Raw genomic sequence first — 22921 nt, 5'->3', positions numbered from 1 at the left:
ACTGATTATGAAGACATGACAGGTCTAAAATATAAATTAGAACTCCTTCCATTCCGAGAGCTAATTGAAAAGTCATTATCAACTGCTTACGAGTTAACAAGACTTCCCAATGGAAGCAGTGGAAAAGATACCTGTCATCACCTTCTAAGTGATGACTGCAGTGGAATTCAGTCCTGGAAGAAGCAGCCCCAATACCCTCTGCGTTCACACTCACCCAGCTGTCTTCATCTGGCACCACAACAGCAATGCATCCTTGGCAGATTTCTTCTCTTTGTTGTCTTCAGTTTCCACACTGATATCCTGGATCTAAGATTTACAAAGAAATATTAGACAAATAGATGGGTCAGCTGTCTCAAAGAGCCACTGAAGAACAGGTCTGCATATACATAAAGAATAAACTGGAGATCAAAGCCTTGTCCTGCAGACGATCTACCCTGTGAATGAAAACTGCTTCCTTCAGAAGCACAATCAGAAACATAACCAGAACTAGGTTTTCTACGTCGCACAGACAGAAGGCTGAAGGGACTTCCCAGCACCTATCAGAGGTCATTTTTACCCCTGAGACGGCCCATCTTTCCAGTGAGAAGCTAGCACAGTGGTTCACACAGTGTATCTGGAATCTCATCAGACCCCCAGAAAAATACTGAGTTCAGTTTTTCATAAGTAAATATTTTTCATACTAGGTGCAGCCTTCATTGATGAGGGCACTGTGTGTACCACTTCCAAACCATTAGAGCAAGTGTGTGCTTAAGTGCTGTGCTTCCATGGTGTGCATTCATAAGCCACTCAGAAGCAGCGTATTTGCAACATTATAAACAAAGCCTGGTCAGCTGGCACCAAAGTCAGACTGCCTGTATGTGAATCCAGGCTCCATCACCTACCATGTGCCCTTGGGCAGGTTCCCCAGCTTCTCCATTTGAGGAATGGAAATAATGACAGTGGCTAATTTCACAGCATGTTATGCATTTAAATGATATAATGAAGTGCAGAGCTCATAAGAGTCCATGAATGTTAGTTCTTAGATTAGGCGCCAACTGCCAGCTACGTAATTTTAGACTAATGCTCCAAACACACTTTTGTCTACTATATGAAAGTTTCCTCTTGTACAGTAAAATGTGGAATGGAGTCAGGAGTGGATGGTGCTGGCCAGGAGTCCATCCACCACCTCCAGCTGTAGCCATTTTAAGCTTCTCTGCTTTGTCATGCTCCCTACCACCTTTACTCCATTCAATCTACAAACACTTCCCAGAATTCTTTTTGAAAGAGAGAGAGAATGAAGACAAAATATATAAATACAGGACTAAAAAGTTAGAAACTTTCAACTAGGAAAAACACTTGGGAATTCAAACAACTACATTTTTAAAAAATTCTCTATTTTTAATTGTGTTAAGAAGGTGAAGCCTGAGTTTGCATAAACCCCAGTCTCTAATATTAGGATCATTAGCTCAAGTGCAGAAAGGGAATGTGGAAGAACAACCCTCACTCAAGGGGTGAGAGACGGGTTCACCAGGAAATTCAGGCTGTAACTTCACATAGTAACCCATTGGCTTTCTTATGCTTCTGTGTGAAGAAGGGTATCAGTTTCCAGATTTGTCCATATGGAAACAAAGTCTACCTTTCTGAAATGAAGATAGCTCCCTATTTAAACTAGGCAAACTCAGAGACTTCCACTCCAGTTTCACATCACCTTTTACTTTTTTTTTTTTTTTGGAGACAGTCTCTGCAGCCCAGGCTGGAGAGCAGTGGTGTGATCTTGGCTCACTGCAATCTCCGCCTCCCAGATTCAAGTGATTCTCCTGCCTCAGCTACCCAAGTAACTGGGATTATAAGTGCGTGCCACCACACCTGGCTAATTTTTGTATTTTTAGTAGAGGCAGGGTATCGTCATGTTGGCCAGGTTGGTATCAAACTCCTTACCTGAAGTGATCCACCTGCCTTGGCCTTCCAAAGTGCCGGGATTACAGGCATGAGCCACTGCATCTGGCCCTTTTACTCTCTTTTAAAGGGGCAGCACTATAAAAATCTGTGTCATCATCAGTATTTAATGGACATCTCTATGCACATACAGGTCAGGCCATATCCTGGTAGCAGTGAGAGTACACGTACACACACACTGAGAACTTGTAAAACCATATATTCAGGAGCTGGGGGAAGGAGAGACCCTTGCAGATACACAGGGAAGCTTCACCCTATGTATCTACAAGGATATCTCAAGTATCCTTGTAGATATGCTAGATATCTATAACTGGACCTTGGCTGATTCATAATCGTATTATTTTTGTAGAATAGGTAATGTTTTAATAAAGCTGCTGAAGAAAGCTGAGTCATGTCAGACACCAACACTGCAGGCCATGCGGTAGCATCAGCAGTCTATGCCTCTCATTGCAACAGAAAGGGAGAAAATACACATCAGCATTTATAAGTCGAATTATAGGAATAGGCAAACTGGCAGGAAGTGAATTGGTCAATGACTCAATGCAATTCACGCTGAGAATCCTGAAAAGGGCTGTGTGTGCCAGCTCCCTGACCTGGGTGCTGACCTGCTGTCGACAGCCCACAGTCAGGATGCCCTTCCACGCTCTGATTACTGCAGGCCAAAGGTAACAGAAATATATTTTACTCCATAAAACTGGGGTGAAGCTTGAGGAGTGTCCTGCTAATAATTTCACCTCTGTAAGACACAAGAGCAGTAATTAGTGGATTCAATGGCTACTCCATTTTCAAATCATTCAGGATCTAAATGACAGAAATGTAAGAGTTCTGTCTGGGGAGAAAATGTCCTTGATTGTTGTAATTAACTCCTTTAATGATGTTGTACCATCTTCAACAACGGTTCTCTCCTCAGACCTACTTAATTAGAATTACTAGGGCTGGGCCCTGGGAACCTGAATTATTAAGAGGGTTTCCCAATGGCATCAGATGATCAGCCAGCTTGGGAACCAGCCAGTCAGGAAGCTGTTTCTTCCTGTAACTCATTCTAGTCCCCTACCCCTTCCTCCCACATATATACTCAGGACACTATCTGAAGCCCAATCCTAGGGCAAGTGAGAAGGAAAAGGGATTGTTCACAGGCTGATTTCAGAGTTTCAATAAGAAAACAAAGCAAGCTATAATTTGATTTTTCATTTTTCCTTTTTGTGTGAGGTTTTTGTTTACCTAGAAAAATCAAGCAGATCTTTATTAAAGGGGCAGAACAGGAAGGAATGGCAAGAGAACACAGTCACTGAGGAGATAGGACTGTTAGAATATTTGTTTGTAGAGAAACCTGACACTACAGTACAAAGTTGTTCCTGCCTTTTCAATTTTAATTGGAACGCATGAGCACGAAGCATCCGCCTGGATAAAGAACCAATAATCAGACCCGTAGTGCTGCACAGTCCCAAAAGGCTGAGTGCTGTCTCTTAAGGGGTCAGAGGCACCCCCTATAGCCCTGGCTGGCTGCGTCATCAGGGGCAAGGTTTCAAACTTCTCTGGGTCCCCAATTTCTTCATAAAGTGAAAGTGGTGAACAAAAAGACCTTGAGACTACCTTCTGGCTTAAAATACTTCTATACTTAGAGCCTTCCTCCTCAAGTATAACAAAACCCACAAAATCATCATCAATTCAAAGGAACACAAGTGTTTTGTACTTTCCTCCTGCAAATTGCTTCCTCACATCCAAAGAGAATGAGAAGGTGAAAATGGAGCCCACACACATGCCATAACCCTCAACAGCTTTGCCTAAAAATATTCTGTAACACATGTCATAGTTGAGTGAAGCTGAGGCAGTCTAAGCTAATAACCTAGCACTGGCCACATCCTTATACCTTTGCTCCTGAGAGCCAAGCAGCAGAGACCAGACATTTAGAGCAGGGGCCAGCAAAGTGGTGGGCTGGGATGCAGTCTAGAAGCCCCTGGGCCACTGAGACGTGTCTGACAGGAGAGCTAAGATGATCAGGGGCTAGTATAATTGCAGGAGGATGTAGTAGATTCCACATGCTTACGAGGCAGCATTCAATTCTGAGGGCTGGATATGACACACCTGACTCTCAGACGTGCTTTCAACCTGGTCTTCCTGATCCCTCTGACACACGGAGGCCAGCTCTATAAGGATGCTCATACCTCTGAGAGGTCAGCCTAAGTTCTGAGCAAGCCTAGGCAGAGACTCTTACCTGGAAGCGCAGGATGATGGTCCAGATGAGGCCAAGGGTCAGCCGGTGGTTTCCATCCACAATGTCATGGGATCCCATGTTCTCAAGATGGACTCTCTGCTCCTTCAGGAACTGAAGGGCCTTGTCCACATTCTCTAGGCAGTGGATGCGCATTCGTCCTTTGGTGGGTTTAGGCTAGAAACAGGAGAGCAGAGGCAGAGACACATCACTCAACAGAGTAGAGATGAACCCCGAGTTACTGCCTAGTCACACGTGCCCATTCATGCGATGCTCTGCCGCTCGGAGCAGAACATTAACAAACACGTGTACTCATTAAGTTCAAGGACAGTATTTACCTAACAGCCACATAAGAAAAGTTTACTTAATGGGATGGTAACTGATTCCTCTTTAGAGATTAATTGTGTAGCTATATAGTTTACAAATGAGCATTTGTTTAAGTTCAGGGAAGAGAGAATCCAATTTTCATGGAGAATTTCAGTGCTACTGCTGCCATCCATATAATTTTTTTGCAGCTGCATGACAAACACCTGTGAGGATTTTGATTACTTGGAATGTAAAAATAGGTTTGCCACCTGCTGGTAACCCTTAAGGTTGGCTCAAAATGAAAACAGGGAACACAACCATCAAATCAGAAGAATTTCCAAGTGGTGGTTGTGTGCGGAGGGATGGGGAAGGTTAAGTAAAAAGGTGTAACTTACAGAAAAGAAGGGGAAAAGGGGAAAAAATGAGTGTAGTGCAATTTAAATACCCCAAATGTTTCTTCCTTTTACCCAGTTTTATCAAAATATAAAAGAGGCCCTTGGAAGGTGAACATTTTAAATAAAACAAATGAACAAAAAAATAGAGAGAGAGAGTAGATAATGCATATGTGTATATATACATTTACTATAAAATATACTATCTACTATAAAAGTATGTATACATCTACTGTAAAAGTACATACACATCTACTGTAAAAATGTACTAGATACACACACACAGTTGACCTTTAGTTGGGCCTAAACTGTGCAAATGCACTTATACATGGATTCTTTCCAATAAATACACTGGAAAATTTTTTAGAGATTTGTGACAATTTGAAAAGACTCAGATGAATGGCCTAGCCTAGAAATACCAGAAAAAATTAAGAACAAGGTATGTCATGAATGCATAAAACATATGTAGATGGTAGTCTATTTTATCATTTACTACCACAAAATATATACACATCTGTCATAAAATTAAAAATTATCAAAACTCATACACACAAACACAGACTGTAACGGCACCATTTGTGTAGTACTAAATTTTGGTATGTACTGTACTACTATAATAATTTCAGAGCCATCTCTAACTCCTGCGATGAGCTCAAGTATTGTGAGTGCCCACTTAAAATGCCTATGATGCTAATCATCTCCACATGGTCTCTCTAGTAAATTGAGTATCACAGTAAAAGTTCTTGTGTATTTTTCACAGTGTCTAGTGCAATAATGTAAACCTTGACTAATATCATGAGACTCAAAGTGCCACTAGTGAAGCTGGAAGTACTCCCAAGAAGCAGAGAAAAGTCGTGACACTACAAGAAAAGGATGAACTGCTTGCTATGTGTTGTAGATTGAGGTCCACAGTTGTGGTGGCCCACCATTTGAAGACTAAAAAAAGAAAAGGAAATTTGTGAAGCCATCCCTGAAGCTACATCAGCAGATGCAAAGACCTTGCACTTTTTTGTGAAATATCTTTTTATCTCATATTGAAAATGCAGCTTTTGGCTGGGTGCAGCAGTTCGTGCCTGTAATCCCAGCACTTTGGGAGGCTGAGGCAGGCAGACTGCATGTGCCCAGGAGTTTGAGACCAGCCTGGGCAACATGGCAAAACCCGTCTCTACAAAAAAATAAACAAATAAATAAATAATTAACAATGCATCTTTTATGTGAGTGCAGGATTGCCATAAGAGAGGCATACCTAAAGACTAATATGATTTGAGAAAAAGTGAAGTCATCATATCACAATTTAAAGGCATATAAAGGTGAAGGAGAATGTAACACCAGCAAAGGATGGTATGACTATTAATTTTTAATTGGGTAGCCCTCAGAACCAGGAAAGATTCACAGAGCTCCCAGTCTGACAATTTCAGAAAGAGGTTTGGCTTAAAAAAATGTCAAGGAGTTGGGAGAAGCAGCTTTTGCTGACCAAGAGGCAGCAGATGAGTTCCCAGGCGCCATTAAGAAAATCATTGAGGAAAAAGTGTATCTGTCTCAACAAATTTTTAACGCAGATTAAAGTGCCCTGTTCTGGAAAAAAATGCCACAAAAGCCTAGTAAGAGAAAGAGAGGTGAGGCCGGGCGCTGTGGCTCAAGCCTGTAATCCCAGCACTTTGGGAGGCCGAGACGGGCAGATCACGAGGTCAGGAGATCGAGACCATCCTGGCTAACACGGTGAAACCCCGTCTCTACTAAAAAAAAAAATACAAAAAACTAGCCGGGCGAGGTGGCGGGCGCCTGTAGTCCCAGCTACTCGGGAGGCTGAGGCAGGATAATGGCGTGAACCCGGGAGGCGGAGCTTGCAGTGAGCTGAGATCCGGCCACTGCACTCCAGCCTGGGCGACAGAGCGAGACTCCGTCTCAAAAAAAAAAAAAAAAAGAGAAAGAGAGGTGAGCACCAGGACTTAAGGCAGAAAGGGATAGGCTAACTACTGTTCTGTGCAAATGCCGCTGGGTTTATAATCAGGACTGCCCTTATCCATAAAGCTGCTAACCTTTGAGCCTTGAAGGGAAAAAATAAATACCAGCTGCCAGTCTTTTGGTTGTACAGAAAGAAGGCCTGGACAGTGACAACCGTTTTTCTGAATTGGTTCTACTGATGCTTTGGTTCCTGAAGTCTCCAAGTACCTTGCCAGTAAGAGGCTGCCTTTTAAAGTTATTTTGGTATTAGACAATGCCCTCACCCAGAACCCCATGAGTTCAACACTGAAGGCACTGACATGGTCTCCTGGCCTCCAAACACAACATCCCTAATTCGGCCTCTAGATCAAGGGGTCATAAAGACTTGTAAGGCTCATTACTACACAAAACTCTATGGAAAGGTTTGTCAATGCTATGGAGTAGAATCCCCAACAGAGAGAACATCATGAAAGTCTGGGAGGACTATACCACTGAAGATGCCGTCATTGTTATAGAAAAAGCTGTGAAAGTCATCAAGTCTGAAACAATAAATTCCTGCTGGAGAAAACGATGTCCAGATGTTATACATCACTTCACAGAATTTAGGACAGAGCCAATGAAGGAAATTATGAAAGAGGTTTGTGGATATGGCAAAAAGGTAGAAGGGTGAAGGTTTTCATGATATGGATCTTGGAGAAATACAAGAGCTAACAACACCACGTCAGAACAATTAACGGAAGATGACTTGATGAAAATGAGTGCCTCCAAAAAGATGACAAACGATGAGGAAGAGGATGTAAAAGCAGTACCAGAAAACAAACTGAATTTATTGCAAGGGTTCCAATCATTCAAGACTGCTTGTATTATTTCCATAAAGTTACACCAAGTGTGCCCGCCTCTTTTGCCTCCCCTTCTGCCTCTTCCACTTCTACTACCCCAAGATGGCAAGACCAACACCCCCATCTTCCTCCTCAGCCTACTCAATGTGAAGATGAGGATGAAGACATTATGATGATCCACTTCCACTTAATCAATTAGCAAATATATTTTCTCTTCCTTTGCTTAGTAACATTTTCTTTTCCCTAGCTTACTTTAAGACTATAGTAAAGTAATACATACAACATGAAAAATATGTTAATTGACGTTTATGTTATTGATAAGAGTAGGCTATTAAAAGTTTTGGGGGAATCAAATGTATAGGAAGATTTTCAATGGCATAGGGTTGGTGCCCCTAAACCCCCTGCTTTGTTCAAGGGTCCCCTGTGTGTGACACACACACACACACACACACACACACACACAATGGGTTTCTATTATCTGTTGTACCAACACCAAGCTCGTGCCCTCACCCATCTGGCTCCATCCTTCTCTCCTTCCTATTTCCCATCACTCCCCGTCTAGTAGAGGCTGCATCTGGAGTTGATGTCATCATCTTAAAAAAGATGCCAGCAGGATGCACACATCCACATGTAGAAGAATGCACTCAGCCTGTGACCCGTCGTCCTGACTCCCCAGTCTCTTCACCTTATTACACCTATCTACCTTCCAAGGCTCGGGCCAAGGCCCATCTTTCCTTCCTGGAGATATTTCCCATTTCCAATCATTCTGGGTCTCACAGCTCTCCTTTTCCTCACAACTCTACAACTAACAATCTGGACCACAGAACCCCAGAACTAATCATTATAATTTTGCTATTGTTTCATTTATCACTCTTATTACTTCCAACTAGACTGTTCCCTTCCTAAGTGCAAGGATGAGGCTTTATACTTCTATATTCTCAGGGGTCTTTGGTCCGGTTCTGTGCACAGAATCATGTGCAGAGTGAACTGAATACCAGCAGACAGACTGGGCTTGGTGTGTGCTGAGCTGACCTCACAGGGGAAAGAGGGCCAGGCTGCAGCAACCCAGGTATGTGCAGTTAAGGGCAGCAGCCAGCCCTAACTTAGTATCTTGTCCATTCCCTGCTTTTCCTTTGGGTAGTTAAGATCCTCACTATGTGCTGCGTGGAAAACGTCTGAAAGGAAGGTTACTCGGGTAACAAGTGGCCATTTTAAGTCTGTCCAGTCTCAGATTATTATTTTTTACTTCCTTTTCTCCTATAAAAAAGGACAAGCAAAAACAGAAGAATGTGCTTGGCCTTGAGAAAGTAAGATTATATGCAGAGGCCTACCACAAGTAGTAAAATTTTATTTTCAATATAATTGTCCCTTGGTATCCACAGGGGATTGATTCCAGGTCCCCCAAGGAAACCAAAATCCATAGATGCTCAAGTCGCTTATATAAAATGGCACAGTATTTGATATAACCTATGCACATCCTCCCATATACTTTTTAAAAAATTAATTTTTTTTTTTGAGACAGAGTCTCGCTCTGTCACCCAGGCTAGAGTGCAATGGCATGATCTTGGCTTACTGCAATCTCTGCCTCCTGGGTTCAAGAGATTCTCCTGCCTCAGCCTCCTGAGTAGCTGGGATTACAGGCACCCGCCACCATGCCTGGCTAATTTTTGTATTTTTAGTAGAGACAGGGTTTCAACCATGTTGGCCAGGCTGGTCTTGAACTCCTGACCTCATGATCCACCTACCTTGACCTCCCAAAGTGCTGGGATTACAGGCATGAGCCACCCAACCTGGCCTCCCACATATTTTAAATAATGGCTATATTATTTGTAACTAACACAACATAAATGCTAGGTAAATAGTTGTTATACTATATTTTTAAAAAATTGTATCATTGTTTATTTCTGTATTGTTATTTTTCATTGTTCTTCCCCTTGAGTATTTTCTACCTGTGGTCAGCTAAATCCGACCATAATAGCAATGGAAAAAGAAATGTCTTTAAACATTAAGCTTCTCACATTATTGTGATATCCTCCTTACCCCCAAAAAAGAAACAGGAGGTGGATTTTGCCTTCAGAAACTTCAAAATGATTTTAATTTGGGTATGTGGGAAATGCTGGAATTTGCTATTTGTGCAATGCCAGGTTGCATCAAAATCAAGCAATCTAATGAAGTGGAAAAAATAGATATAAAACAGGTGTGGGCTTAATCTAAAATTCTGTAACTCTCATTCTGCAAGTGCTGTTTGAAGTGACACTGGGGCTCTCTCTTTCCACAGTATACCCGTCAGCCTCCTAAAGCTATCTGGGACGCCATCACACTCCTGTCCAAGAAATGGATGGAGTCAGTGCTGCCCTAGAAGAAGTGGGTGGAGCAGCTCTCCCCGCCAGGAGTCGCAGAACTCTGCATATGGCTCTCACGTGTGCTCTTTAAGTTTTTCCTTTCGCCTCTTGGATCAGCTGTCATTTCTCATGCTGAAACATGACTATTCATAGCAGCCCCTTTTCTTCTCATATCCAGGTGGTTTCTGGATTGAACGAAGCTCCTGGTTCAAAACTTCAAATTTGAGGGATGGGGACTAACTGCCTCTAAGAAAGGTGCAGGGGATTCTGACATTTTTGCTGTTCGGGGGCCTTTTCCTCTCATTTCTTGTCAGTTTGTGCACCTGAGCAGTGACATAGTGAGTGGTCCACCTACATGTGCTGTTTTCATCACAAAGAAAGTGCCTTCGTGATGGGAACTGCAGATCAAGGGGGACAGAAACTTCTAACTGCAGCAGCCATTCTCCTAAGTCTCCCTCCAAGAGGGTGGAGGGGACAGTGTGGATAGAATTATGAGAAGTTAAGGAAGAGACTCATGAACAGATGGGGACTGTCGGTACCTTCCCAGGCTCCAACCAGCAGGACATAACCAATGTTCTTTCAGACTTTATCCTGAAAGCTTGATCCCAAATAATCACTTGTCTCACTTACATTCAAATGAATGCAGTAGAAAAAGTGGTCCTCTCAACTTACATTCAAATGAATGCAGTGGAAAAAGTGGTCCTCTCAGAACCTCCTCCCCACAAACAGGAAACATGTACGACACATTCCACAACTCTATTCTCTCTCTACAAAATCTCAATGGAATGTGTGTGTGTTTCCACATGAACATGGGGTCTGGGGTGTGGGAGAGGGAGGGTGGTGATGGGGCCCAAACACATTCACGCAGGTTGAAGAAGTTCAATGCCACATCACAGGGACCCCATGCTGATGGTTACTGGCTATGCTAGATGAGCTAAGAGATGGTTCATTCCAGACCTGGATGCAACTCAAAAACTAGCAAGCCTCAGAATAACAAGAATAAACAAGACAAAGCGAGGTGAGATGATTTCCTGATGGTACAACATGAAGGGAGTGGGAATTGAGACTAAAACTCAAGTACACCACACTCCCACAATGTGTGTTCTACCTGCTTCAGAGTGGTCTTCTCACATGTTTTAAGGCACATGTTAAGGCACATTAGGAAGCAGTAATTACAAGAAATTAAGTTCAGGAGGTGATCATGATCTCACAGAGCTATCCATAGAAACACGTTACAAACTTCAAAGCTCCCAAGATCTAAAAATTCTTAGCTGCCATTTACTGAGCAACTACTGTGTGTTCACCTCTCCCTGCTAGGCGGCTGACAGCTGTGATCACATCTAATCCTCACAGTAACCCAGCATTATAATAATTACTATTCCTGTCATTTTATAGATGAAGACACAGTGGCTCAGAGAGATGAAGCAATCTACCAGCTAGTTAGTATGTGGTGAACCAGGACTTAAAGCTCGTCCTCTTCATGCTACAGGAAAAACCCAGAACACAGTACAGGGAAGAAGGGTACATGCTTCCATGTGAAAGGAAGTGAGGGACTCGGTTCACATCTGCTGGCTGGTTTTCATTTTTTTAAAGAGCTATTTTTATATTGCCAAACTTCATCTTCTCAAAAGGAAGAAGAGGTAACAATAGAGAAAATTAAACATAATGGAGCGGGGAGGGGGGGTGGGGGCGGCGCCTCAGAGCAGTAAACACTTTCTGAAGCCTGCCCCAAGAGTGGCTACTTCTGCAAAGGAAAGGAGCGTCCTCTGTCTTGCCTCCATTATTAGCCATTGGATTCCTTAGTGTGGCATGTGTCCATCCCCACAGCAACATGTGCACTTCTGTCCTGTGTCCCTTCTGACAGGAAAGTGAAACTCAGCCCTTAACATGGGGACAAGGGTCGATACCAGACTCACATGACTATCGGGGGGCTCTGCAGGCAGACAGCAGTTCCTCTGAGGAAAATGCCTGTTTTTACTGACCCTCCTTTAAATCATTTTAAGAAGCTTCCCTTCCCCTCACACTACAGTCTGTGGATTCCTGTGTTTTTTCACAGGCGCTTTTCCTGTTTCCCCTTCCCAAGGTCCCGTCTAGTCCTAAACCTTTACCAGTCGTATCTCCATCCCAGACCCATCTTCTTTCTCACTCTAAAAGAGGAGAGGAAACTTACTGGGCCACATAAACATCTCTAGGATCTGACAACATAATTCTAATTGCTTATGGAGCAGCAAGTCCAGTCCAGGCCCTGCCTAAGAAGCAGTATGGCCTTAGGCAAATTCCCCTGCATGGACCCAAAACCTTTAGAGAGGAAGGAGGGGGCTGGGTGGTCCCTCCTGGGGCACTGACTCTGCCCCACCTGTCCGCCCAGCCTTGAGTTTGGGTCATTCACACTCTGTAAGGCATCAGGATTTGCAGAACTATGGAGTAATCACAATGGCAAAGGTTTTGTCAGTCCAAAGATGGAGAGGAAAAGAAAGAAAGAAAAAAAAAAGCTTCACAGAGCTGATCTGTCCTCTTTTTTTAATAGGAGAGGAAGATACAAGGGAAGGTTTCTGGCAGGGTGTTTTGGGAGATCTCTGGGGTGCTGCGATGCCCTGTTCCACCCTGTACCCCCGACCCCTTCTTTCTCTGTAAGTGTCCAAAGCAACCCTGCAGCTACCTGGAGTGGCAACTCACCAAGGGTTGTAGTGCTGGACAGAGCACAGCCCCAGGCACTGAGAGAGGCCAGTGAGGCCTAGATCTGCCACAACCCAGCTGGGTGGCCTCGCTGGTCACTTATTTTCCCTGACTTACCGTATCTACCAAGTGAGGGGATTTTACTTGGTGGTCACTAAAGTCACTCACAGCTGTATAAAAACAATCTACAGGGTGTTGCAGGGTAGAGGACTCACTAGCACCAAAGCTGAAGTCTACAGTACCTGTTGATTTCTTGTTCAGGTAAAGAGGAAATAGAGAAAGGACACTGATCTCAGCAAATCAGTGTGACAGGCACTTGCTTATATTTTTGTCTTTTAATTGAACATAGATTTTTGCTATACACATTCACAAACAAAGGTCTCTACTGAATACACAGGGTAAGATGGGAAGCACTAATTTCAAAATTTCTTCTAATATGCTACAAAGCCAAACTCACTTCACATTAGTCCCCAAACTCCTCCCATCACATGAAACTTTGAGCTTTCAGAGGAGTATTAGTTATTTTGGCCCAATTAGGATTAATCGGGGAACACCACACTGTGTCCCATGACTTCCTGTCTGTCTTGTTCCCTGCTGGGACCCAATCCTAAGGGCTCCGAGGGAAAGGAGGTGCTCAAGAGTCAGTAGGGTGGGCTGCAGTCCACACCGTATCGCCTACTGGCAGCACTGGCCTTGGCAAGTCACTGGTAACCGTTTTCTACAAACCAGAGGTAACAGTTGCCCACTTCATTAGACTGTAAGAACTGAATGAGAAAAGAGTAGGAGAGTACTCTGTAAACACAAGTGATAGGGAAGTTACCATCACCATTCCTTTCCAAAAAACCCCTCCAGTTTAACTGGGAAACTTGCCCTACACCAGTGCCTGCTGCTTGCTACCTCCAAATGCTCTCTTCACTTAGTACAAACTATGAGCTTTCACACTCTGGCTGCCCCGCCTGTGAAGCTCTTCTCTTCTCCTGGACCCAGCTGGAACCCTACCCACATCCTACCCACCTACTAAGGTTTCCTGACATCCCATCCAGAGGGCTTATTTCCCCTTCTGAACTCTAGGGCTCTGGGGCCATTCATCTGTCACTTTATCGTGTGGCACTTAGGACTCTGAGTTCACTTTTCAAGCTTGTGGGATTAGACCCACATTTAATGGAGGAGTTCTGTGGCTGGTTGTTTAAAACAAAAGTAAATTCTCCCATACAAATGATGTTTTAAAAAAAACCCAGCTAGGTTCCATGGCCAGTCCACAAACACTGTTTCAATAAACAATATGTACCAGTATGGTTCTCTCAACAAAGGCTTTATGAAAAAAACTCAGAGCAGCTCAATGTGGGATTAAAGGCTTAACAAATCTCATGTTAAATCTATCTTCTCTACCTAGCTCAGCTTGTTTTGAAATTAATGGTGGCAACACACACACACACACACACACACACTTTTCTGTTGCTTTCTCAGAGACTGACTGATGGAGTAAGAAGACAGAATACAGAACATCAGGAAACAACAGGCAAGCAAAAACCAGTGATAACTGACTTGTGGGGTTTGGGGGAGGGTAGAGGTGTTTGGAAAACCTCACTTTATTTCAGTCAGAGGCGAGGGCTTAGTCTGGCCAGGAGCAAGGCAGAAAACTGGCCACTGTAGTGAGAACCATTCTTTACTGCAGATGCCCATGAAGGGAGGTGGTAGGCAATGGCGAGCGTCTCAAGTGGGTTATGACCTGTGGGCAGAACATTACCATTAAAGTGCAGGCCTGATATGCCAGGGGCTCCTCTCTCTTATGTCAACGCTGCTGCAGGGCAAACCTTCACCCCTCAAGTCTCATTCTAGTCTGGCCCTGAGATCTAGGTCTAATTACTAAATGGCCAGCACAGATTCTGTGCTCACACTTTTATCTGCCAATCCGATGCTAAAGGGTGGGTCTGTATTTTTAAGGGATTTTTCAAGTAAGATCTCTATGGAGACTTATAGACCATAGTGATTTCAGAATAAGAAATGAGAATAGTTTTCTTTCTAATCAATCTAATCCTGACTAGCAGAAGCTTCCTGGCCCAGCCCTCAGTCTTCTCACTGCTCTATGAGCTGATACACCTGAGGCTGAGAGGGAGCAGACACTTCTGGACACAGATCATAACCAGGCCAGGACCAGAGATCTCTGCCTTCTGATGTTGCTGAGTAGTTCAAAATCAAGTTCCTAAACAACCCAAATGCCTACATAAAACTTGCTCATATTTAACTCAAATATTATTGAGCCAAAATCCAGGGTGGGGTGAGGGTGGCATTGTCTGGGTCACTAAACTAATGTTTCTTTGAACTTTAATCAGAAAACACACATGCACACAAACACACATTTCCTCCTCTGTAAAGGAACTGGCTCTAATAATCTATTAATAAAGTAAATCGAATCACCTAGTCCCTCAAACATTTATCTGCTAGCTACTGCCAAGCTGGTGGTTAAGTGCTGGGGCTAAAATGCTGGTTGACAAAGACTGGGCTCCAGATAGAGTACAAATGTTTATGTTACCCAGGGTTTTGGACCACTAGTGCAGAAAGCTCAGCTAATGTTATCTGATGACACACTTAGCTGGGGACATTCATTTACCCAGGCCTGGAAGCTCTAACCACCTCATTAGTTCTGGAATCTGAATATGCAAGGAACCTTTGGGGCAAGCTCTCATGGAGGTCTCCTGCAGGGAGGATCTTTAACTTGAGGCCTTGGCAACCTCCACAGTCAAAGGCAGTGTGTGGTGTGTTTCCTTTCCAGGAAGTTCCACGAACCAAAGAGACTACGAGGCCAAAGGGACTTAAAATCTCCAGTCCAGATGAACAAGAGCTTTAGAGCACTCTATCTGTGGTATCTTTATTTTTGGAATAAGAAAATTAGACTGGCCAACCTATATAACCCAGGATGGCTATGAAGAATGGGTAATACAAATGAAGGCACTTGGGGCTTTACCAAGTTCTGTAAAACCACTGACACCGACTGCTTAAGAGGTTGGAGATGGTAGCCACTGTACCATCTTCTCCATCCTTACTCTCCTAGGTATCTGGGTTCACAAAAAAACTTACTGCTAGCAAATAAGGAGAGGAGTGGGAGATACTCACATACATCTAAGAATTACGCTTTACTGGTTTTTCTCCCTACTTATATTTTTCTTGCCCTGTTCAGAATGGCAACGGGCCTGATCCCATTTATTATGGAGACATTATCAAGGACATAATCTTCTTGATATAAAATAATTATGGGTCTTTAAAGGCAAACAATTTACTCCCTATAGTCTAGAAGACTGGACGCTATTGGAACAAAAATAAATGTTCAGACTAATTCCTACCCACCTGACCTTTAATGATTTTTTTTTAGCTACTTTCAAAACACCATTTTCCCACTCCACACACACACACACACACACACACACACACAAATCAATAAATAATCATACCAGGTTAAATACTAAGAAACAAAAAAAGGTTGAGAGGTAGAGAAAGGAAGTCTGGTTATAAAAATTATATTTAAAGCTGCATATCACAATGATTTTAGTCTAGGCTCTCAAACAAGATTCATTTTGTAAAAACAAATCAAAATGCAATAAATGGCCTGTTCAAACTCCCCGTGGGGGCCCACTCCCTCACCCCCACACCACAAACCAACTGCCTTCTTATAGCTGTCATGGTTCTGAGCAGGGGCCTCCTTTATTTGTCTAGTGTGACCCACAAACCCTCACAGAAAATGAGGCCACTAGACATACATGCTCAGGAACAAAGGGCATGGATGAAACTCACTACAGAGAAGACAGGGCTTCACTATCTTCTGGAGATCCCTGTTCTTGAACAGGAGGGCAGGGAAGAGAATACTCTTCTGGCTCCATTTTTACCCAGACTAAAAGAGGCAGTCTGTCTGTGGGCTGATAACAAATAGGACAAGGTACAACCTTAGACCCTTGCCTGCAGTAAGAGGTGTGGGGCTGGTCTGCACACAGGCCCACTGCAGCTGGCAAGCTACAGGGTGGAGATCAAGTTAAAAATAAGGCTTTCTGGCAACCCTGCCAACCGTCAGCATCATATTTTCCTGGTGATGTCAGTGCAGATGTGGTCTCCATCCCTGGGCGTTGGCTTCTGGCTCCTGGTTCAGCCTCACCTCCACCTATGGCACAACATGTGCTCTGGGAGGATACAGCAACCATTTTCAAACCAAGGTGAGACAAAACCTGTTGGATCAGTCACAGTGACTGCTTTAAGCTTTAGTTTAAGGTGCATAAACAAGAGTCACGTTAGAGAGGGCCACAGCAGCTCTGGGAAACAGATTGGGGATACAATTTTCAATGCAGGCTGACAACTTTCCTGACTGAAAAGGCAGGGTGAATTCATCAGAAGCTCTGTTCCCAAGGAGATGACAAAACACCAGCCTCTCCTTCCACCCCTAAAATAAAAAGTATGCAAGGAAGAGAACGTCAGTGACCACTGAATTCAGTGCTTGCCATCTTAAGATGGCAGCTCAGATTTTCTAGACAACCAGAAAGACGCAAATTTGGAAAACATTCCATCATCTCATGTGGGACACAGGTTCGTCTAGAAACCAGCGCCCAAGCCTGGCCCTTCAAATTCCAGCACCATGCCCTGTTTAACAGGGACTCCAGCCAAGTTCTTTCTGACCAAGGTGGCAACCTTGCAAATTACCAGAATGAAGTGGCTTTATTACAGCTCAAGAACATCACCCAGGCTCGGAATGTGACACTAAGGCTTTCTGTGAAGCGCTCAACTCACTTCTCAAGATTCTCCTCAAAACTATCAATCATTAACTGCAGAATTCAACAGGAGACAAGTCCACATTTGATTTTTCAAAAATGTTCTCCCAACTACAATGCACGGCGCTTCCTAAGATCCCTACTCACCAGCCTCTCTCCAGAGAGGACCTCCAGCAGCTTGATGAGCATCCGTCCATCTCGAAGGTCAGTGTACAGGTCTGTGATCCGGCAGGACACTCGGGCAAGGTGGGAATTGACCCACTTGGTGAAGGTCTTCTTCTGTACGGCTTCACGCTCATCTGCAAGCAGAGCAGAACTTATTTTACCACTGATCACACATTGGCAGGAGCAGGCACATGCTAGCAGGGCCACAAGACCCCAGCCAGAGGAAGGTCAGCAAAACTGAACTCCAAGAACACCTCTACTTAGCACCCCTTAACTGTGGTCATATCTTTGAGAAAGAACACTGATTACTGATGGTTCAACTTACAATTTTTTGACTTTACGATGGGTTTACTGGGACATAATCTCATAAGTCAAGGAGCATCTGTGTAGGAACTGTCCAGTCCTTAAACATGTGAGCTCCCAGGCCCATTGCCAGCAGAATATCCTTTGCTCCTCTTTCTTTTCTCCCATCCCTGCTGAAGAGGCAGCAGGATGCAGATGACAACAAGGTCCTTTGCAGTCCTGCCCTATACCATAATACTTGACTGGTAAAATTTCCAACGTACATGTTACAGCTATTATTCCTCCGAAAGGTAAGTATATGAAAGGGTGTAGTAGGGTAGGAAATCTCAAGAGACAGCAGAAAACTGCTTCCCTCATCTACAAAGGATTGGGCAACACTGGTCAAGGTAAATTCACTCATGACATTGATTTGCAATGACCCCCTTCACCTGCTCAGTCACACACACCATGAACAACAAAGAAAATGGCAGGCAACATGGAGAGTGCAGAGACATTGCAGGCAACAGGAAAGCAGGGTCTGGGCCCAGGGTTTCAACAAAAAATGTGATTCAACAGAGAATTCAATGTTCTCTTCTATAAAAGGAGAAGAAAACTATAATCTCCATACTGTGATCCTTCGCTGAAAAGGCAACTGTTGATTTATGGTCTAAAGTGTGATTGTTGTACATTCAAGTCATCCAGGAAACAGTGTTACACGTTTTTCAAGGCTCGGTGATCAAATTATGTCCAATTTAAAGTATAAAACTCTAGACATATTTGCCCAGAACTGGCCTTCACATACCATACAAACAGGCTTTCAAACTTCTTGCCTCTGCAGAATGTTCGAAACATAGGTCGCTGAGGACCTTCAACAGACATCCACAGAATATGCCAAGGACCCAGCCACTCATACTCCTGACTCTGTTCTCTATGTTACATACCCTATATCTAGTTCCACCAGTATGCATTTATGCCAAGAATCTAAAACCTACTCCTAGTGCAAACTCCAAACCACAAAAATGATTATGCATGAATCTACAAAAAAGGCAGATAGCTCAACAATTTGGCATATATTTCAAAACCACTGGGCGGGGGTAACAACTAAAAAGCCACCCTTGCTAATAAGGCATGTGCCCAGTAGCTTGAGAGTACTGGGTTCTCAGGTTGGCCAGAAGGAGAGCAAACAGCCCAACACCCTGGGAAGGTCTGTCTGAAGGCTTTGCTGAACTGACTCCACCACCCACCACAGGGAGGGAATGAGGCAGAGATGACACTGGTTGAGGTTTTACAGCTGCCGACCTGGCAGGAGAGTCAACTGGGGCACCTGCCAAGATCCCCGGCCACCTGCTACAGTCAGCGGTTCCTTGAGGTCCTGCCTTTCCCAAAAAGGAACTACCCATCCAGACAGAAGGAGGGCCCTTCCCCAGGGACAAAGGCCAACCAGAACACAGGAACAAACATGACAGGATTAGGAGAAGGAGAAAAAGACAGTGAGAGGCAGGCTGCAGTGGAGAAGGAGCTGCACCAAAAACATCACGACAGGTCCTACAGAAAAGACTACATGCATTATTGATCATGTAATCATTGTGATGGATGGCAACTTTACTACAGTGACTCAGAAGCTGTAATTCTGGGGCTAAGTTTGGTCGTTCTGAAAGAGCAGGTCTAGAGCAGAATACATAAGGTGCATTTCACAGATGGCCTCTTATCGAGGAGGCAAGTTAACTCGTAGTTTATATGTATTTAGGGTTAACAAATTTTTTTGTGACTTATAAAATCCTTTATGCATTATACTAGAGTCAGAAAATGTCTTTAATGAAGCAAGGGAGCAAGATCAAAATGAAAACCTGCTTGGATTAAAGTATTTCTAAATAAACGAGCACAAAATGTCACTCTTTTGGGTGAATTACTCACTAAAGGAGCACCCCAACTTCTTTTAGGTTTTAAATTAACAGCTTCCTTTACAAGGAAACTGAGGATTTGCCAGAAACAACAGTCAGTAGACTTCCTTAGTGCCCTGTCCTAAAGAGTTACAGCCCAACTCCAACCTTCCTCCTCACAGAGAAGCAAATGGAGAGGTCATGGGTGGGTGCAGAGAACAGAGCTGAAATAGACTGAGATCTGCGCTGGGAGGGCTCCCCAGGGCTACCACGGTTCTTAGAAACTCAAGGTAGATGGGAGGAAAGAAGAGGGGGAGGAGATGTCAAAAATAAAAAAATAAGCTGTTGCGTTCCTGCCCTCTCTTCCTGTTCCCCTTCCTTCTAACTCTCCTCAGAGTCAGGAGCAGGCCCCGGGAAGTGCAAGAGTGCTGGAAAAATCACGCAGGGTCTAAGTTCCTCAGGTTCACACCCCGCCACTGGAAAAGACACAGAAGATTCCATCCAGGGACCAGACCAGAATCAACACCCTCATAACACAAGAGGGGCAGGAAATGGACTCAACAGAGACACATAAAGCCCCAGCCAACGAGCGTGTCCTCTTACAATGGAACGCTTGGTGAACAGCAAATACTTCTGAAGCCAGAAGGAGGGAGACAGAGGGGAAAAGAAATCTACTCGGTGGCTCAGTAGAGGATGAGGCTGCGTGTCCTTGGGGACTCCCTCCTTTGTTCCACCCTTCCTGGGAAGGCACAATGACATCACCCCTGCACTCTCCACCCAGGAAGGCTGGCGGAGATGGGCCAGACATCTGAGGAGGAGCAGGAGGCCCTTGGCACGGATGATGAAAGGCAATCCAGGAGTGATTCCAAGCTCAAGCTGCCGTGACTGGGGCTAGCTGCGTGAGGAGGTGTTGGGGCAGCAGAGGGCAGTGAGCCGACTTCCAGCCCTATGAGCATGAAGTAACCGTGGTGATACAAGAAGGTAGCACTTACAAGCTCCATACTGGTTTGGTTATTTAGACCCAAGGTTCTCTAGCAGGGGCAATTTTGATTCCTCGGCACGTTTAGCAATTTGGCAATGTCTGCATACATTGTTGATGGTCATGACTCAGGGGTAGATGCTACTGGCATTTAGAGGGTAGAGGCTCAGGATGCTGCTAAACATCCTACAGTACACAGGATGGCTCCCACAACAAAGACTTATCTGGCCCAAAATATCAGCAGTGCAAGGTTGAGAAATCTTGGAATACACACCCCAGAGAGCACCCCCCCAAGTTGGGTTGCTATTCTTTCATCATTCTCTTTGATGATCTGCAGGTCAGCTCGAAGGCAGCAGAAATGCCCTGCCTTCAGGCCCACTCATGCCACCAAGGGCACGCCCTTTGCAGGGCAGAGGAGCAGCAGCACCAGCAGCAGGGAGCCGGGGCGGGCTGGCTTCGGGCAATGCGAGGTGGACACTTCTGTGCCTCACACCATTTCCATTCTCCTTTTACCATTTCTGGGCCTTGTATTGCTGTTATCAAGTCCTCCCCAAGAAGGTGATGCAGGTAAACCTTTGAGTAGGTTCCCAGCCAGCCCTGCCCCAAACTTGGTAAGTGGTGCCTCCAAGGAACAAGCACTTCTGTGCCCTTGCCCTCTGGGGGTATCTCTCAGCTGTATTTGCCCCCCCTACCCTCCCGCAGTTTACTAAACTTACATATTATAAGGATTCATCTAAAGACTGCTGAGCACCAAACAAGAGGAGATAAAGTGCACGTCAAAGTGTCCAGAGTGTTGTAACTGCTCTAAATTAGTTTCTTCTCCTTTTCTCCAGCAAAGAAATAGTCTCATTAATTCAAATCATTTAAGAAATTGGCCAGGTGCAGTGGCTCACGCCTGTAATCCCAGCACTTTGGGAGGCTGAGAGGTGGATCGCCTGAGGTCAGGAGTTTGAGACCAGCCTGACCAACATGGTGAAACCCCATCTCTACTAAAAATACAAAATTAGCCAGGTGGGCCTGTAATCCCAGCTATTTGTGAGGCTGAGGCAGGAGAATCGCTTGAACCCAGGAGAAAAAGGTTGCAGTGAGCTAAGATTGTGACGCTGCACTCCAGCCTAGGCAACAAGAGCGAAACTCTGTCTCAAAAAAAGAAACTTACCAGAGGGTCATGGAATCGTAAAATTTCAGGACTGAACAAGCTTTAGAACTTACCTAAATTACTTTTCTTTCAAAAAATCCCTTCTTTAACACCTGGGCCAGCTATTTAAAAATTCCAGAACATGAGGAAATTATGTGTGTGGCAGAAGGTTGTTTAATAGTTGTATGGAAAGAAAATGACTTTTTTCTTTTTTATTAAAATATAATTATAGCCTTCACTGAGCGCTTACTATGTCCCAGGCACAGTCGTCCTTCAGTATCTAATCCCAGTATCTACAGGGAATTTGTTCCAGGACCTCCCTCAGAAACCAAACCTCTTATGCTCAAGTCCCTTATATAACATGGTATAGTATTTGCCTATAACCAACATACATCTTCCTGTATACTTTAGATCATCTCTAGATTATTTATAACAAATACAATGTAAGTACTGTGTAAACAGTTGTCATATTGCATCTTATTTGTATTACATTCTATTGTATTGTTAATTTTTTTCCAAATATTTTCGATCTGTTGTCAGCTGAATCCACAAATGAGGAATCTGCAGATACGGAGGGCTAACTGCACTTATAATCCCCACAACTGCCCTATGAGGTAGAAGCTAACAACTCTCCAGGCAGGCTGGCTCCAGAGCCCGGGTTCTCACTCACTATGCAATAATGTCTCATTCACAACATTTAAAAAAGTGTTTCCACCAGATGCAGTAACTTACGCCTACAATCCCAGAACTTTGGGAGGCCGGCGGGAGGATCATGAGGTCAGGAGTTCGAGACCAGCCTAAACAACATGGTGAAACCCCGTCTCTACTAAAAATACAAAAATTAGCTGGGCGTGGTGGTACACGCCTGTAATCCCAGCTACTCAGGAGGCTGAGGGAGAACTGCTTGAACCTGGGAGGTGGAGGTTGCAGTGCGCTGAGATCATGCCACCACATTCCAGCCTGGGCGACAGAGTGAGACTGTCTCAAAAAACAAACAAACAAAAAAACAAACAAAAAAAGACCCAAAGAAAGTGTTTGCATGATACAAGACTTAGAATCACCCATCATCTCACCATCCTA

At 44.1% G+C, this 22921-nt stretch overlaps 1 protein-coding gene across 2 annotated transcripts in view; it reads right to left on the bottom strand.

Annotated features, from left to right (window-relative positions):
* Positions 1–22921, bottom strand: part of SPTBN1 (spectrin, beta, non-erythrocytic 1) — a 216446-nt gene that overhangs the window by 53346 nt on the left and 140179 nt on the right. For both annotated transcript variants that reach the window (XM_011950583.1, XM_011950584.1), the window contains 3 exons: positions 17545–17696; positions 4151–4324; positions 215–306 (listed from right to left, as the gene is read on the bottom strand). In XM_011950583.1, the coding sequence (XP_011805973.1) occupies positions 215–306; positions 4151–4324; positions 17545–17696 (418 nt within the window). The remainder of the gene's footprint in view (positions 1–214; positions 307–4150; positions 4325–17544; positions 17697–22921) is intronic.

This window comes from Colobus angolensis, unplaced genomic scaffold (assembly GCF_000951035.1).
Source record: "Colobus angolensis palliatus isolate OR3802 unplaced genomic scaffold, Cang.pa_1.0 Scaffold309, whole genome shotgun sequence".
Classification (NCBI taxonomy): Eukaryota; Metazoa; Chordata; class Mammalia; order Primates; family Cercopithecidae; genus Colobus; species Colobus angolensis.
This window is presented reverse-complemented; position numbering and strand designations above follow the sequence as displayed.